The sequence below is a fragment of the Prionailurus viverrinus genome, chromosome E2 (genome assembly GCF_022837055.1).
Source record: "Prionailurus viverrinus isolate Anna chromosome E2, UM_Priviv_1.0, whole genome shotgun sequence".
Classification (NCBI taxonomy): Eukaryota; Metazoa; Chordata; class Mammalia; order Carnivora; family Felidae; genus Prionailurus; species Prionailurus viverrinus.
In genome coordinates, this window is record NC_062575.1 from 9,390,029 (window position 1) to 9,408,537 (window position 18,509).

At 47.3% G+C, this 18,509-nt stretch overlaps 1 protein-coding gene across 7 annotated transcripts; it reads left to right on the forward strand.

The window, feature by feature from the left end:
* Positions 1 to 29: 29 nt before the first annotated feature.
* On the forward strand, positions 30 to 18,286 carry MAF (MAF bZIP transcription factor). Of its 7 annotated transcripts, none has more exons than XR_007147427.1 (4): positions 30 to 516; positions 855 to 2,015; positions 14,493 to 16,581; positions 16,851 to 18,286. XR_007147427.1 is itself a non-coding variant. In XM_047836090.1 (4 exons), the coding sequence occupies exons 1-3, from the start codon at positions 458 to 460 to the stop codon at positions 14,524 to 14,526; spliced, it is 1,254 nt and encodes a 417-aa protein (XP_047692046.1). In that variant the 5' UTR covers positions 30 to 457; the 3' UTR covers positions 14,527 to 14,553; positions 14,785 to 18,286. The 7 variants fall into 7 exon arrangements, 6 of the variants coding, with proteins under 6 accessions (XP_047692046.1, XP_047692047.1, XP_047692045.1 ...); XM_047836090.1 differs by having other exon boundaries at positions 14,493 to 14,553; positions 14,785 to 18,286; XM_047836091.1 differs by having other exon boundaries at positions 14,493 to 14,553; positions 16,451 to 18,286.
* Positions 18,287 to 18,509: the final 223 nt, after the last annotated feature.

An 18,509-nucleotide genomic window follows, 5' to 3' on the forward strand; every position in this document is an offset into this window, starting at 1 on the left:
CGTCACAAGTGCTATAAAACTCAGCAATTGCTTTAAACTCTTCTTGCTGGATCAGAGGCTTTAAAATCTTTTTTCATCTTCGAGCTGTGGCTCGGGCTGCTCGTCGGCTCGGCCTCCCCCCTCTTGCTCTCTGCCTCGCCTTTCCCCAGGACTTCGCTATTTTGCTTTAAAAAAAAAAAAAAGGCAAGAAAGAACTAAACTCCCCCCCTCCCTTTCCTCCAGCCGGGCTGCACCTCTGTCTTGCACTTTGCACGGAGAGAGCGCGCGAGGGAGAGAGAGGAAAGGAAAAAAAAATAAAATAAAAAGAGCAGGCAGAAGAGAAGGCGAGAAGCATGAAGTGTTAACTCCCCCGTGCCAAGGCCCGCGCCGCCGGACAGCCGCCCGCCGCGCCTCCAGCCCCGAGCGGCCGCCGAGCGCGCCCCGCCTGCAGCCCGGGCCGGCGAGGCGAGCCCTCCTTATGCAAAGCGCGCAGCGGAGCGGCGAGCGGGGGACGCCGCGCACCCGGCCGGGCTCCTCCGGCTTCGCCGCCGCCGCCGCCGCCGCCGCCACCGCAGCCCGCGGAGGACCTTCCCGAGCCTGAAGCCGCCGGCTCGGCACGCACGGAGGCGAGCAGGCGAGGAGGGGCCGGGGCGAGCGAGCGAGCACATTGGCGTGAGCAGGGGGGAGGGAGGGCGGGCGCGGGGGGCGCGGGCAGGGCGGGGGGTGTGTGCGCGCTCGGAGCTTTCGGGCCAGCCACCGCCGCGCGAGCTAGAAGCGCCCCAGCCCGGCAAGCTGGCTCACCCGCTGGCCACCCAGCACAGCCCGCTGGCCCCTCTCCTGCAGCCCATCTGGCGGAGCGGCGGCGGCGGCGGCGGCGGCGGCAGGAGAATGGCATCAGAACTGGCAATGAGCAACTCCGACCTGCCCACCAGTCCCCTGGCCATGGAATATGTTAATGACTTCGATCTGATGAAGTTTGAAGTGAAAAAGGAACCGGTGGAGACCGACCGCATCATCAGCCAGTGCGGCCGTCTCATCGCCGGGGGCTCGCTGTCCTCCACCCCCATGAGCACGCCGTGCAGCTCGGTGCCCCCTTCCCCCAGCTTCTCGGCGCCCAGCCCGGGCTCGGGCAGCGAGCAGAAGGCGCACCTGGAAGACTACTACTGGATGACCGGCTACCCGCAGCAGCTGAACCCCGAGGCGCTGGGCTTCAGCCCCGAGGACGCGGTCGAGGCGCTCATCAGCAACAGCCACCAGCTCCAGGGCGGCTTCGATGGCTACGCGCGCGGGGCGCAGCAGCTGGCCTCGGCGGCCGGGGCCGGCGCCGGCGCCTCCCTGGGCGGCAGCGGCGAGGAGATGGGCCCCGCCGCCGCCGTGGTGTCCGCCGTGATCGCCGCGGCCGCCGCGCAGAGCGGCGCGGGCCCGCATTACCACCACCACCACCACCACCACGCCGCCGGCCACGGCCACCACCACCACCCGACGGCCGGCGCGCCCGGCGCCGCGGGCAGCGCGTCCGCCTCGGCCGGTGGCGCGGGCGGCGCGGGCGGCGGTGGCCCGGCCAGCGCCGGGGGCGGCGGCGGAGGCGGCGGCGGAGGCGGCGGCGGCGGCGGCGGAGGCGGCGGCGGGGGCGCGGCGGGGGCGGGGGGCGCCCTGCACCCGCACCACGCCGCGGGCGGCCTGCACTTCGACGACCGCTTCTCCGACGAGCAGCTGGTGACCATGTCGGTGCGCGAGCTGAACCGGCAGCTGCGCGGGGTCAGCAAGGAGGAGGTGATCCGGCTGAAGCAGAAGAGGCGGACCCTGAAAAACCGCGGCTATGCCCAGTCCTGCCGCTTCAAGAGGGTGCAGCAGAGACACGTCCTGGAGTCCGAGAAGAATCAGCTGCTGCAGCAGGTCGACCACCTCAAGCAGGAGATCTCCAGGCTGGTGCGCGAGAGGGACGCGTACAAGGAGAAATACGAGAAGTTGGTGAGCAGCGGCTTCCGAGAAAACGGCTCGAGCAGCGACAACCCGTCCTCTCCCGAGTTTTTCATGTGAGTCTGACACGCGATCCCAGCTAGCCACCTTGATAAGTGCTCCGTGGGGGTCCGACTCGGGTGTGGGCTTGCTACTTCCAGAGCCGTGCTCGCCGCCACCTCGCCCCCTCCCCTGCCGAGATAGGCCCCGTGCCCCTGAACACACACACACACACACACACACACACACGCGCACACACACACACAGCCTGCTCCCAGTTGGCGGTGGTGGTGGCTGTTTTTTAATGGGGAGGGAGTGGATGTCTGGCTCATGGATTGCCAATCTGAAATTCTCCATAACTTGCTAGCTTGTTTTTATTTACAAACCGCACCCCCACCCCCCCCCCCACCATGTTCAAAGATCTCAGCAGAGTTCGTCATGCTCACCTTTGAAGCCGGCATCATTCACAGGTTTTGTTTTTGTGGGGTTTTTTTTTTCTTCTTCTTCTTCTTTTTCAGTTCATGAGCTGGTGTTCATTTTCTGTGTGTGTGTGTGTGTGTGTTTTATTTTGTTTGGATTTTTTTTTTTGTTTTTAATTTTACTTTTTTGGAGCTTGCTGTGTTGTTGCCCTTTTTCCCCCGACCTCCACCCTCACGTTCCTTCCACCCATCTCCTCAGAGATAAAAGAAAAAAAGAAAAAGAAAAAAAAAAAGCTAAGTTTTTTTTTTCCTCCTCCTGAGTTCTTCATATGTGAGATTGAGCTTGCAAAGGAAAAAAAAAAATGTGAAATGTTATAGACTTGCAGCGCGCTGAGTTCCATCGGGTTTTTTTTTAGCATTGTTATGCTAAACTAGAGAGAGAGAAAAAAAAAAATCCTCATGAACCTGCCACAATCAAGCCCGCATCAACCTTCTGGGTGTGACTTGTGAGTTTTGGCCTTATCATGCCAAATCTGAGAGTTTAGTCTGCCATTAAAAAACTCATTCTCATCTCATGCATTATTACGCTTGCTACTTTGTCTTAGCAACAATGAACTATAACTGTTTCAAAGACTTTATGGAAAAGAGACATTATATTAATAAAAAAAAGCCTGCATGCTGGACATGTATGGTATAATTATTTTTTTTTCTTTTTTTTTTTTTCCTTTTGGCTTGGAAATGGACGTTCGAAGACTTATGGCATGGTATTCATACTTTTGTTTTATTGCCTCATGACTTTTTTGAGTTCAGAACAAAGTGCCACCCTAGAGCCTTCTTCCCATGAAAGTTTGCATCCCCCAAACTGCTTTGAGTTACTCAGAACTTCAGCCTCCCATTGGAAATGCACTGAAGGCATTCCTTGTCAAAGATGCCAGAATGGGTTAAAAATCTAACAGTAAAGAACTCTTCATGTTTTCTTTTTAATAAGAATGACACCCCACTTTGGGGGACTAAAATTGTGCTGTTGCAGAAAGCAGTCTAAAATTTATTTTTAAAAAAGAAAAAAAAAAAGAATTCTGCCCCGTGATTTTTGGTTTGTTTTATTTTTATTATTATTTTTTTTTTCTTTTTGGCTTTTGGTCATTGTCAAATGTGGAATGCTATGGGTTTCTAGTATATAATTTAATTCTAGTTTTTATAATCTGTTAGCCCAGTTAAAATGTATGCTACAGATAAAGGAATGTTATAGATAAATTTGAAAGAGTTAGGTCTGTTTAGCTGTAGATTTTTTTAAAGATTGATGCACTAAATTGTTTACTGTTGTGATGTTAAGGGGGGTAGAGTTTGCAAGGGGACTGTTTAAAAAAAGTAGCTTATTCAAGCATGTGCTCGCAACTTAAAATATAAGTTGGATATCTGTAGTCTTTGCTATACCACTGACTGTATTGAAAACCAAAGTATTAAAGGGGAAACACCCCTGTTTATATCTGTAGGGGTATTTTACATTCAAAATGTATGTTTTTTTTTTCAAATTTAAAGTATTTGGGACTGAATTGCACTAAGATATAACCTGCAAGCATATAATACAAAAAGAATTTGCAAAACTGTTTAGAACGCTAATACAATTTATGCAGTTATAAAAATGGCATTACTGCACAGTTTTAAGACGATGCAGATTTTTTTACAGTTGTATTGTGGTGCAGAACTGGATTTTCTGTAACTTAAAAAAAAAAAAAATCCACAGTTTTAAAGGCAATAATCAGTAAATGTTCTTTTCAGGGACTGACATCCTGTCTTTAAAAAAAAAAAAAATGAAAAGTAAATCTTACCACAATAAATATAAAAAAATCTTGTCAGTTACTTTTCTTTTACATATTTTGCTGTGCAAAATTGTTTTATATCTTGAGTTACTAACTAACCACGCGTGATGTTCCTATGTGCTTTTCTTTCATTTTCAATTCTGGTTATATCGAGAGAAAGAATAATCTACAATAATAAACTGCATTTTTTTTTTTTGATTCTGTGCTCAGCTTCTTAGCGTGCAGTTTAACTGGGCCCAAACCCGCATTAGAAGTGTAAAATGCATCCTTTTCTCCAGAGGAAGGATTAATGGAGGAGTAGGGAGGCAATCATTCAGGGTGAAACATAGGCTGTTCTGTGTGGCTGGGGGGAGGGGGGGACAGTCCCTTTGAATAATTAGCAATATTTAATATAAATGTAAATTCTGACCTCTCAAAATGCCCTTCCCCACAAGTTTTCAGTTTTCAAGTGAGTTGAGACATCATTGCCCTCTGGTGAAAACAAACAAACGAAAATCCCAACCAGAGAGAGTAGGGCCTTCTCAGCATTGCCCTGAGCTTCCGGTCCAACAGCAAGCCCATCTAGAAAGAAATGGGCCGGGCAGACGGGGCCTGGCAGACAGGGCTTGGACACATATGCATTTAATGGTAAAGATAAACAATTCTTGCCTTTTCGCTAAAATTGAGTATTTTTCCTTCTTCCCTTTACACACTATGATTTTCTTGGTAGCAAGGCCTGCCACGACTTAACATCAACACTTTGGACAAATCAAGTTGTTTGTTGGTTTTTGGGTTTTGGGTTTTTTTTTTGTTTTTTTTTTGTAATTTGGAAGGTCATTTGTCTTAAATAGGAACAAGAACCCCCCTCCTCCTTACTTACATAACCCCAAGTACATCTCTGGATTTGAACTGTGTTATTAAATCATACTTCACTGTGAATATTTAGCAGAGGGCTTCTCCACTTAGGCGAGTTGGCAGTGATTTCCAATCACCTTAACTCCAGAAATACAAGCCAGCGAAAAGTAATGCCTTGGTCGAATAAAGGCTGTGCTTTAATTGATGGGTATTTGCCCCTAAAGAGGCTGTGTCAGGAGGCTAACTTAAAAAGATGACTGAGAAAGTCAGTCCAGCCACCTTCCCTAACAGCACTGACCTATTTTAAAATGACACAAATTCATGCAACTAATGTTACAAATCCGTGCAGTTTGCACTCCTAATCAACCTCCCAGAGAATGCTAAAAGAATGTTAGACAAAGCCAACCCTGTTCGCAAAATATAGCCAAACATGATGACTTCTGTTTTATTTTGTTTTCGGGCTTTTGGGGGTTTTTTTGTTTTGTTTTGTTTTGTTTTTTTAAGATAATACTGCAACTCTGAACGGAGGCCTTATTTTGCAGAAAACAGGTTGCGCTTGGCGGGGGTGAGCTCTGACCAGTCGATCATCTTGTCTTCCTTCCTCTTTTTCACAGAACGCAAAGACACTATACCCACTGCATTTAGACCTTCCCTTTGGGTGCCAGTTTGGATTGAACTCCTGAATCCACACTTAATGTGGCTTAACAAAAGTCTTCATGGTACATGCACTTCTTCGGTGTGCTGAACTTAGCTAGCTGTTCTCTGTTTTGCAGATTTTTGTTTGTTTGTTTTTTCGGGGTTTTTTTTTTTTTCTCTCTGATTCCCAACGAGGAGATACGCAGTTTCCCCCTGAAGAGGCAGAAATGGAGATACCATTTATGCAAGACGCTCGGCCTCAGAGGAAAGCTTTTAGGCAAACGCCTTCTCAAAATAAGAGTGCCATGCAGGATGGGCTTCCCTGCAGTCACCTCCTGCGGGACGGGACTTGGGAGGAAAAACAGTCGTGCCACCCTTAAGCATTTTGTTAGGACTCCACAGGGCAGCTCAGTATCATAAGCGGGGTTTGGCCCCCAACGTTACAAAGCAGAGAGGCCCCGGCAGAATGGGGTTTGGGTGGCTGGTTTTAAGAGAAGGTTAACTCCTTAGTGAAGGGCAGTTTTAGAGATCACCCTTACTAAAAACTTTGCAGTGTGCCAAGAGAGGCAAATGCAAATGCACGCGCGCGCGCGTGTGTGTGTGTGTGTGTTTAACAAAGAAACCCCAAGTTCTACCGAAGTGCCCTTAGCAGAAATACGTCTCCAAATTAGAAAAAAAGAGAGGAATCGTGTAAGGAAATCTAGCTTTCCCTTTCCACTGCATCTGAGTCCTTGTCTAAATAGTGTTAAAATTCCTTTCATTCCACTTACAGAACTGAGCCCACTCGTGAGTTGGAGCCATCAGTGGGATACCCCACGTTTTGGAAGGCCCAGCAATGCGTACCTGCCAGTGTACTCACAAAATGAAATCTATGCGCGAACCGTACATTAAAAATGTATTCTTGTTATTATTATTTGCGGCCTTGGACAACACCCTGCCCCTGACTTCTGTTTAGTTTCCTTTTTAAAGAAAAATGATTGTGTTAGAGAAGAAAGCCAGCAAATGTCTAACCTCTGTGCTGGTAACTATCCCCCTGGCCTGAAGGTCTTCTCTGCCAACCTAGAGGAAAACGCGCATGGATGCTTCTGGCTCCACGACGCGACAAACTAAGATAGGTGCCATTGTTTTCAGCCTGCAAGATCAGCTTTTAAAAATCCACTGAAATTTAGAGGAGATCTCCATGTCTGTTTGTAAGAAGTTTCCCAGAAGGTAACAGCTAGCGTTTTGGAAGCCTATGTAGACACGCACACTCTAAATAGTACTTTTCCACACTTCATTGTTTCTCTGGCAGATAATGTTACTAAGAAGAAGAAACAAAAATTGCTCGCCTCCCCCTCCCCAAGCGGATGCCATGGGTAGGAGTTTTAGCCCAGCCGAAGCGGCCTGGCTGTCTGGTAGGCCCTGCATAGTATCGTATTGAACGCGTTCATTTATCAGCCATCGCTGTAAGTGAAAACACCGCCCGGCAAAACACAAAGTTAGTTAAACCACACCCTCCAGGTGCCTTTTTTTCCTCCACTTTGCCGCTCCCCGGCCATTCATAAAATCGCCTCCCTTGTATTTTCCTGCTTTATATTTTTTTTTTACAAAAAAAAAAATAAATAAATAATAAATCAAAAGCGTAAGAACCTTTCCCAGTGTGTCTGACACGGTCACAGACTGACGTCGAAACAGAGATGCCACGTCCTGATCTTGGTGAGGACACGATGTCTGGATGCCATGATTTTCCGCCTCCATGCCATACCCATCTGGGCCCCTTTCCCAATGGGAAATTATTTATTATGTAACGCAAGAGTCTAATGCCCTGATTTTTTCTCCATCCTACCTTTCGCCCAGTAGTTTTTATTTAGTAATATCAACTCTGGATACTTCTGTTCTCGTACAGGACCTCCCCTATGCCAAACCACCGCTTTCCTGCTGAACACGATGAACAGCGCAAGCCACAGCCACCTTCACAGACATGGTCTGCAGCAGACCTGTAGGTCTGTGTTCTCAGTGCCTCCCTGTCTGAATAACTGAAGTTGCTTCTGACACAAAGCTTCCCAGCCTATAGTACGTTGGGAGGCTTTTGTTGATGTTGCCCAGGCTTTGTTTAGGCCAACTTACTTCCGTATTCACACACTCTTGGCTTTAGAAAACATTCTCCTCTGGTATTCTAGGCCAATCAATATTTTTAAAAGTCTGCTTGCCACACAGGTGTCTCTATTTTTTTGCCTGTCGGTAGTTAAAGCCTAACCGAGGTGGATGGGAGGCTAAAATACGTGAGTGACAACCTCCAGCCATTCGGCTTCCTTGCCAGGGAAACACACAGCCAGGCTCCTGGCCTTACTTTTCATGTAAACACGCATAAAAGGAATCGGGAGGCCAGATTCCTCCCCCTTTAGATGGCTGATTTGAGAGGCTCCCCCCTGTGATTAACTTTCATTTGATTTCTCAAAAATAATGTTGCCCCTTTCTATGAAGAAATGTCTTAGTCTTGTTTTTGTTTTATGGGAAGATTTATCCACAGTGATGGGCTATAATTTCCACCGCTTCTGATTATTCCTCAAGATGCTGCATGAGTTCTTCGGGGTCGGTGTCTTCCTTGCTCTTTCGAGGCAAATAAGGGAAACCTGAAGTTTGCCCTCACTGCGGGCTCGCCCTAAATGGGAAAGATGTCCCAGGTCCAAAGCAGGGCCTACAGCGGCCGTCCGTGTGAGTGATGGTCCAGGGTCCGGACGTCTGAGTCAGGATTTGTTTGTTTGTTTTTGCATTTGTTTTAAAAGCAAGCAGGAGCCCTACCCCACCTTCTGATAACCCTGCTTTTCTCACTTTTGATATAAATCTTCAAACCCTAGACATCAAACAGCCCCCAGAAAAGGGGAATTCTCTTCAAGCCTTGCTCCGCCCAGGCTCCTGAACAAACCCAGCTCTGTCTAGCACTTTTTCTCCAGCGGGGGGTAGGGGACAGGGTGAGAGAATTTCAGTCTCCCAGGCTGTCTCATGATTGTCGGGGCATAAAGGAGTACAGTCCTGTAACAATGCGGGAACATCTTTACCCTTTAGAGAGGGACAAAACAGAAAACAAAGCAGATCCAATTGCCCTGTGCAAAGGCGTAGCAGGACCCCGGGCTCCTCTTCTCTGCACCCTCTGTGGGCGGTGAGAAATGAGGGTAGCAAGGCAGAGTGGTGGGGAGGACTCGGAAGGCAAGACTCCCGGGAATAATCCCAGTGGCCAGTCTGAATTTCACTTGCTCGCTGGCTAACAACAGGCCCAGCGTTCACAGGGGCCAGGTGCAAACAAGGTCTGACGGCCCGTTTCCTTTTCCCAAACAGCCTCAGCGCTCACACCCAAACGGAGGAATCAGGGGAAATTGTCACTGTCTCAATGTTGGGACCTTTGTAAAGGTATCAGTGTGCCATTTTACAGCGGTGACATTTTGGACCAGACAGACAGGTTCTGGCAAAACGTATAGGGTCCCCGTGGTAGGTTTTAGGAGGTCACGGCCGTTTTTATTGTTTCAATCTGAAAGCACTTGGTGTGTATGTGTGTTTTCCGGAAGTTTGCCCGCTGTAGTAAGGCCGAGAAAGAAAGAACACGTCCGTAGCACACGGAAATCAGATCTTTATATGAATTTTGCATCGGAGTTGCACGGTTTGAAGACGCCCACAAAACACATTTGCCACAGAGAGGCTATGAGTGGAATGACAGTCCCTTACTCAGAGCATAATCATCTCCTGAGCACCTCTTCCTCTGTTCAACAAAATTCATTTTCCTCTCCTTTCTTTTTGTCAAATAACAATTTCACCCCCCCCCCCCCATAATTAGGACTTTGGATTGCAAAATCGCATTCCTCTCTTCTCCACAGATTCTTGGATCTTTAGTGGCGATTAGAAAGGGGCATTAATTCAAGAAGGGAGGATGAGGGAGGGGTGTTTGTGGACATTCGGGAAGAGGAGGGCAGGAGAGGAAATAGTTCTGTGCTCACCCCCCACACCCCTCGGCCCCCGCCCAGCCCAGGCCTGGGTGTGAGCTCCACGCTGGGGATTTGGATTCTGAGTTTATTCTAAGTATTCTGATGACCAACCTTGAGCATTTCCAAGCTAAGATTCCAAAACATGGTTTTTCCTTGTGGTCGGTGGTTTCAGTCAGGGAATAGGAGAGGCCATGAAGCCTTACAGAACCGGGCAGAGACGCGTGAAAACCGCTCTTCTGTGAGGATCCCCCAGGATGGCTGCGAAGGGGATCCTGGGCTGAAAAGTCCGGTCGGGGGTGCAGATTCCCTTTTGCAGCCAGAATTTGCCCCTGTCCCCCGTAAGTGGGTTCCTGGCCTTCTTTGAGGGCATTCTCCAGAAGGAATGCTCTGAGGGTCTCGGAGTGGATAGGCCATCCCAAACTAGGCCAGAGGAGCAGAGAACAGGAGGGGTCTGGCGTGCAGGGCTGGGGAGTAGTGCTCTCAGAAGCCAGCCTTCGCTTAAGACCCCAATCCAGGGATCAAAGCTAGGTCGGTCCCGGGGCCCCACCTCACCGCAGAAGTGATCTGCTTGCAGGGTGACTGACAAGGGACTGGCAGACCCCGAGATCGCCATGATTCCTAAGTAGAATGACCCATGTCCTGAGCTCCAGGGCTTTGGCCTCTTATCACCTGACCCTTGCCCCATTCCAGTGCCCTCTCTGTAATCGTTACCACCTCTTTCTCCCAGGCCTAGTTGCCCAGGGCCATCAGAGAGTCGGAGGTCATTGCCCTTGGGCCAGAAGGCAGTGCCCAAGCTAAGGTCGTGGTCAAAGTCCCTCCTGCCCCAGTTTAGGTGTGGCCAAACCCAGGGCTGGAGAGAAGGGCTGGCAAGCTTGGATGGGAGAGGAGCTGGGAGGTGGCTCTGGAATGTTCAGCACCGCTGCGGCCTCTGGTGCCAAGGGTCTTGAAGCCTGGAGTGCAGGAGATGAAGGCCCCGGAGGATGCTGAGGTTGTCCACCTCCGGGCTTCCTCTCCCGCCACCCCCCGCCCCGCCCCCCTGCACACAAACACTCTGTTCTCGCCCCGTCTCTGTATACACTCTTCGGGGCCCATTGCCCTGGCCACCACCGCCGGGACCTGACTGCTGGGGAGTCGTGGGGCCAGGTATGCGCCCCACGCTCCGGGGTCCGGGCTGGGACCGGGCTGGGCAAGGCAGGTGCTGAACGACAGAAGGCAGGAACGGCGGGGGCGGGTCCTGGAGGCTGCCTGAGGTCACCTGGCAGTCCCTGCTCTCCCCAGGCCCGAGGCTGCGCCCGCCCAGGAGGCTAGCGCGCTCCTGGATGCCGGCCACCGGGCTCCCCTCGGAGAAGCCCAGGATACCTCCCCGGCGCCCGGGGGCGCTAACCGCGGCGGTCCCCAGCGCGCCCCTGTGCCCCGCGCCCATCAGGCGCGCACGCCCCAGCGGGGGCCTCGGATTTGTATTGGAATTTGGTTTATTTTCCAAGAGGACTGCCCTGGCCAGAGTGGAGCGCCAGGGGACATCAAAACTGTCAGCTCTTCGGCGCTCCCCGGTGGGCGCAGAGGGAGGGAGCCTGATTCGGCCCTAAAAGGCTCCACCCCTCACCTTGGGACCCCCACCCCACCCGCCAGCGGACCCGGGAGCTTGAAGATCATCGGCTCCAGATCATTTGATTTTTTTTTTTTTCCTCTATTAATTTCCCGGCCTATTTTTTCAGATCTGTCTTTTTTCCTGCTCTGGTTAGAGAGAGGAGGGAAAAGAGAAAGAAAGAAGGAAACCCAGATAGCAAGTTTTACAGGCTTCCCAGAGATCTCTGTATGGTTGGTTGGGGTTTCCCGTGGTAGGGTTTGATGTTCCTTACACAGGAAAGCCAGTCAAGCCAACTTTGTTAGGATTTCGACAGCAGCCCCAGCAAGAGGGTCCTGCTTGCTTTCGCGGATTTCACACAGTGCTCCAGGCCAATCTGGGGCGCTCAGGCCCCCCCCCCGTTTTACCACCACAGATTTTAAAAGCACTAATTTCAGAAAGGAGTCCTCCCATGTAGGGCCTGTTACTTATGGGGACCCTCAGTTTTTTCGATCCACAAATACGGAGGCAAGGAACATTACACTTTCTTAAATAGATGTCTCTTTTCTTTTTCCGTCCCTCCAGGATGGATTTGGTAATGTGCAGAAAAAATATGTTAAAACTGAAACAATGATCTCAGCATCTGAGACAATTTTACACCGTCAGATTGCACTAAAGTCCCTTTTGATAGAAAGGGGGGGGGGAACCTTGGTAATCCTTCTAAGATTAAATCTGTGAAAAGATGGTATTTCAGTCTTTCCCTTTTCGTGCAATAAACGCAACATATTCTTCGATCTGCCATTTATCTATCCATCAATCTATGACCCATCTATCTACCTACCAATCTAGGGAACCCTTTAACGCACTGTAGACGGAGAAGCTACTGGAAGATCAATCTGCAGTTTCCACATTACAAAATAAACACGATCACATGACAGTGAATCCCTCCACTCCGTAATTTTGTAGGCATGAGCAAAACCTACTCTGAAATGTCTGTCTTAGGGTGATTTACCCATAAATCCTTCGCCTACTTGGGGCGATGCGGGGCAGTGCAGAGACACATGCTGACCATCCACGGCGTATTTTCAGGGTGCCCGGTCCATGTTAATTCCCTGAGCTGGGTGGGCACCCAAACCTTTTAAAATCTCCCTTGGAACATCACCGCATGTTCCTATGCTATTTAAAAATACTATTTAATCATTAGGTGAATGTCTCCAACTGTTGGAGGCTCTGCGCTGACAGACGTCTGGCCTGGATGACACGATGGTGGTCCAGCTCGAAAGCCTCCGCTTTCGAGAACCCCTTGCCCCCACCACTCTTCCCCAGATGACTAGCCTGGGTAAAGCTGATGAGAACAGAGAAGCCGCATTGGCTTTTGGACTCTATTCAGGTGTAGGCACAGAATCTCTCTCCCCCGCCCTTTTGAAAGTAAATGCCTTGATAACAGGATGGGCTGCCCGGATGGCCAAAGAGTAGAGGTCATCTTGAGGAAAATGACACCAATGATCTAAAAAGGACATCTACTTTATGAGATTGCAGGCGAGATGCCAAATATTACATTTAATGAGGCCTGATTCTTTTTCTCCAAAAATAACAGAGACTGTCAATGAGACTGTCAGGAAGACAGAGGAGCATTTTGCAAAGCCTATGTTCAATTATTGCTTTGTAATATTTTTCTAAAATTGAAAAACGCCTCACAAGTATATGATCTCATGTAAATACTCCTTGAAGAAGCTTAACATATGTTTGCACTGCCCCAAAGGAATTACAAAAATATTCTTTCCGCAATCTCTTAAGCTTTTAAAGTATTCACTTGCATTTCTAAAAGAATCTGTTTTTCCTAAAGTTTTTTTTTTTTTTTTAAACGGGGCGGTGGGGAGGGGGAACCTTAACTAGAAAGGGTTTTTGTTTGTTTGTTTGTTTGTTTTTTTAGAGATTAGCCCTCGGAACTTCAAATGAAGAACAATTGATGTTAGTGATAACATTTCCAGGTTTTTAACTTTGTGTTTTCTGTTTCCTTTTTTTTGTTGTTGTTGGCATAGAAATAATATATTTAGCAAAGATTAATAGATACTATCACACGAAGAAAAGTAGTCTGGACTGTAAGATTTTGAAGGCATTTCTAACAAGATGTGTGAATGGAGACCCATGATGTGCTCGGGGCAGCTCTGACAGAAAGAAGAGCACAAACGTGTTTGTCCAGATGTTTTAATGCATAGTTATACCATCCAGAGAGGGGGCATTTGAAAAAACCGGCGAGTTACGCTCAATGAAAATTTAAGTAAAGACAGATTCTATGGGCAGTTACAGTAGCCTACGGATTTCAGCATGTGTATATGTAGAGTGAATTTGTTCGTACCCGTGATCATTTGGAGTTAACCAAATAAAAGTGTGGGGGATTAAAAGGAAATAAGCGAGTATCCATCTTGGAAGAAAAAAATCAGATTGACTTACTGGTTTATGGCAGCAATTGTACACAGATTCTCTGTAACCATGTTGAATTTTTAACGTTAGATTTTAAATATATTTTGACAGTCTGAACTTGTATGGTGTGACTAACTATAGGGAGAAATGACAGGTCTGCTTTGTTATTAAGCTGCTGTCTGGAAAATATTGGACTCTGTACAGTAAATGATAATTATTTTGCCACTTACATTAGTGCGGCTAATAGCAATAAGGGTTTTTTGAACCATAGAAAGCTAACTACTTTGAATTACTGTGCTTTGTTATTCACTGTGAGGCAAGAAGGGTTTTTTTTTTTTTTTTAAAGCAACCTCATTTTCATATCCTGGCTTTAAGAATTCCCTGCTACTAATTTAAACAGAGAGGAAGTTAATAAATAAAAGGGTGGTATCTGAACGTTTCTATTTGTTGAGAGAATGTTTGTAGTTAAGGTCAGCGGTACCAGCAGAATAGACCAGAGCAAGGAAGGAGGAGGGGGAAAATGGAAGAGAATGTGCCCTAGCCAAGATCCAGGGGAAGGGGGAACCGGTTGGGCTCCCAGAAGGATGGGCTTCAAAGCTGGACTTCAAAGCTGATCCAGACTGTCAGGCGAGTAAGTATCTCTATATCTCAGCCTCCTTGGGGTCAGAGCCGTAGTCAGAGGGGGGGGACCTTGCCTTGCGTGCCATTCTCTTCCGTGTGAACCCCTCCTCTGGCAGGTCTGAGGCCAGGATGCCAAAGCAAGTGAACCTAAATCCCTCTTCCTTGGGTCTAATTCTGCCTTTTTCATAGATAGCTAGGCTGCCTTTGACGTACTGTCCTTGAAACCTTCTTCATGGTTATTAATTACCCTTTGTTTATTTTAATATATTTACTAAATCAGGTACCCAAGGGAATCCTCTACATCAGTGATGTGAAAAACCCTGTTGCCTGAAGTCAAAGAGGTACATCTTGATTTCTGATTTGCATGTGCTCGTTTGAATAACTTTTCTGTGAGGGAGGAAGCAAGCAAGCAAGGAATGCTGATAATTTCTTAGGTGTGAAAAGCTCCTGCTTTGGTAATTGTAGTCTCTGGGTTTCCCACGTAACTGAAACGGTGATCCGGGAGGCTGAAGGGGAGATCCAAGTATGCGGGACCAGCATGCATGCATTTCTGCATTTATCTCATTACGTAGGTGTGGTGGACAGAGTGATCGATTGGGTTTGAGGAAACCTCACATCTTTCGCCTTAACCAGCATGCATCTCTCCTGACTCATGGAGCCAGGCCTGATGTTAGAACATCACGCATTTTGGGTGAAGCTGTACAACCGGCATCCGTGGTCGTTGGCCAGCTTTCCCTGGGCCTCGTAAACATGCCAAATTTACAGACTCTTAGGATTCACTCCATACTCACATTTGGAAAGTTTGGTGTCCCGTCAAAACACAGTATGTCCCGCCCCCCACCCCCGTATCCAAATGTGACTTTGGAGCCACTGCCCGCTTCGATTAGAGACAGAAGGAAAGAGTGAGAGACGGGTGGGAGGCAGAAGTCTCATTCTCCTCTAAAAAAAAAAAAAAAAAAAAAGAAAAGAAAAGAAAAGAAATTAAGATATTTAAATCGGTTCTCAATTGTAAGCATCCCAGAGTGAATTTAATAATGAAACCTCTTCATTTAGAAAGTGAGTCTGACACTTGCACCCCAACAATTATTTAGTGTCATTGTTTTATGTGTTCTTGTGACCTCTTATTGGCTAATGGAACAAAGTTTGATTTTTTTTTTTTATTAAAAACTTGCTTGCTGAAAAATCTGCATGAAATACAGTTTTTGATTTCTAGAGAAACCGAGGAGGGGGGCAAAAGTCACACTGTCAAAATGCTACTCTTTGTGAAGGAGGCACTTTAAGGATCCAATGAATCTGAGAGTGTTGGAAACCAGAACCCTACTTTCCGCCATTATTCAAAAATAGTGTCAGATTGCTTACTTTTACACACTGCTTGAATAACCTGACTGTGAATATGTAACTCTGATTTCTTTCCTAGCCTTGCACGGAATTAACCTTTTCCTGAATAGTTCTCGCACACAGATTTTACCTTGATGTATATGTACCTTGGGGATTAATCTGAGTGTCCACACAGTTCCAATACTTTATTCCTCTGGTTTTTATTCCCGTCTTTGGTCTGTGTCTTTATAATTGCAATTTGAAAGCCATCTATTAAATGTGATGATCTAGGCCCACCGACAGGTTTTGTTACATGGAAACCATCCATTTTGAGCAAAGAGTTAATGAACTTTTCAGGCAAGGTTCACACTGGTCCTGACCCTCCTGGTAATTTTTCATATAAGGTTACGGGTGGGAGAGAAATCAAATTTCATCTGTGAATTTGATTGACAGGCGAGAGCAAGGAAGAGAAAGACATTTGGTCAGATGGGGAATCTTGGGGGAGGACAATTCCTCTGAGTTACTCCAGGATATTAGATATTATAAGCGGATATATGAAAAGTTCAATACTTGATACTCCTGGGAGAGTTACTTAGTGTATATTCAGAGAGTCACTTTGGCTAAGGGATTTCAGTAGTGAAAGTCAAAAATGGAGAGCTGCTAGCTTTCTTCTCTCTTGCTAATTTCCACTATGTACAGCGGGTGGCTCATTTCTGGCAATTTTCTAGCTAGAGTAGGAAAATTAAATCACACACCATTTGGGAAGTCATTTAATTACCTTTCATTTCTTCTCAGAAACACAGTCTGGATTATATTATGGTTCTTGGGCCTATTACAAAATATTCATCTTAAGCAGTATCACAAAAAGATGAAATTCTCCTTTGCTGCAGCATCTCCGATCCTGACTCGCATTTTCTGTAGGTGCATGTTATATCTTAAGGTGTGCGAATCTACCCAAATTGCATGGTTTGTCAAGATCGTGCCTTCTAAGGAAGGTCTTCTAACATGAACGTCCACAGAGACCACAGCTGTTTGATGTCACAGTTTCCATGGTGAGCATCCTTGGGTAACGTGATGTTAGCGCCTTGGCCATGGAAACAAGTGATGATGTCGCTTGACCCTAATAATACCAAAGGTGGCTTTGGAATCTGCCCTAGGGACTGTCCCTCAGCTTGAATTAACTAACCCAACTTCCCCTGGTTTGCACCAATGTTGAAAGTAGGACTTCAAGACATGTTCTTTCGTCTTGTGTGCTGTAACACTGATTTGGAAGGTGGTGATGGATCTTAGCCTGCTCATGTCTATGCTCTGCCCATTTCAGATGTTCCTGACATTGGCTAAGACCCATCCGGAAGCAACCAAGCCTTACAGAGCTGCCTCGGGGCAGGGCAGGTGGGATACATACATAGGGGAGAGGCCCATTTGTAGCTTTCCTGTCGCCTATGGGAGAAGCTGATGGAACTTGTATAAATAGTATTTCCTGGGTTCGAAGTACCCATCAGTTTGTTTGGTTTTTTTTCCTCCCCTCTAGTCTTACACTTAGCTGAGTGGACATGTTTTATCCTGACTGTACCTATGCCAATCTGAATGCAAAGAAATGTAAGGAAGGGTTCACTGTTTTATGAACTGGGATAAAAACCAAAAGTGAAACGGAACCAAGCAAAGACAGTAGAAGTGTTCAGAAATCTTTTCATTTTGTATAACTTGACCTCCCGTGTTGCCCATGAATCATCTAGAGAAATAAAACGCAAAGCATGGTTTCCCGATGCCCATTGTCCACGTGGGGGCCTTAGCACAGCCTGTTTCATTCAAACGTAAAATGAAGTATGTCATAACCATGTTTCCCTTGCAGAGCCCATCAAAATCTTTTACCAGAAATGGTGAATCAGGTGTTCTCATGCAAAGGACATGTGAAAACACAGACTGTAAGTTCAGAATTCTTGGTGCCTCTGTTTAGAAAGCCCAAGTGAGAACAGTGGCTGGTCTTGACTCTGTCTTCATCACAGGCCCCTCAGGGCTTCTAAATACTCCGTTTTTAAAGTACGCCCTCCATACCCCCAGGCAACAAGGAACAGAGCGCTGTCTTACATGCAGACTTGGAGCGGACCAATCCATCAAAAGTTCCATGAGTGTGTCTTAAGCGAATTACATCAATGGATTTGTTGGCACTGAGAAAAAAAAAGGGGGGGGGGGCATACTTTCGCTTGAAGCGTGTATTCCGCGGACTTACTTGTTTGTTTGCTGTTTGTTTATTTAGGTCATGCTCCCACATAACCACCGTCTCACCCCCTTTCTAGACAAAGCCTGCCGAATGTTCTTTCGGTGGGGACTGGCCCCCTCCTGGGCTGATGTAATCAATCGGGGCAGGTAGAGGATAACGAGCCATATCAAGTCATATTTTCCGTGAGCTCTAGGATACTCTTGAGGGGGCAATTTAAAGAAAGAAACGGTATGCATTTAGGGGGGAAGAAAGGGAAGAAAGAGTTTTTGCAACAAGTACGGCCCTCGTGACTTAAAACAAAGCCATGCTCCTGTAAAAGAGTGTTCCCGCTGAAAGCACACATTCAGTCATTCACCTGCCAGAGCCTCAGATTTACTGCTGCCGTTCGCAGATGCCAGTGCTGAAACCCTCTTCACCTGCGGACTGCTGAATCTTCCATTTCCTCCATCCAAAAATCACTGTCAAGTTGTTGTTTAGTGTCTGCATTGTTTTTGCTTTTCCTGGCACCTAATGAAACTATCAGCAATAAATGAGCTAAGCAGAAGGGCTGGTTTTGATTTTGATTTTGTAATTTTTTTAATTTTTTTTTTTTATTTTTTGGTCTTTTTGCAATATTTGGAAAAGGCTGGGACAAGGTCAGCCAGTGGGAAAATTGGACATGCCCCTGTTTTCAGCATCCACAGGAAATATTTCAAAGCCATTGGGGCATACATAGTTTCAGGTGGGAAGTAACACCAAGGAGGGGGAGGGGAGGAGCGG

Excerpts from the sequence above, each read along its gene's own strand:
- MAF (XM_047836087.1), top strand. The coding sequence starts at position 458 with ATGCAAAGCGCGCAGCGGAGCGGCGAGCGGGGGACGCCGCGCACCCGG. Across the intron at positions 517-854 it reads CGCACCCGGCCGGGCTCCTC|CGGCGGCAGGAGAATGGCAT; the intron begins CGGCTTCGCCGC and ends CGGCGGCGGCGG. Across the intron at positions 2,016-6,419 it reads TCCTCTCCCGAGTTTTTCAT|AACTGAGCCCACTCGTGAGT; the intron begins GTGAGTCTGACA and ends TTCCACTTACAG.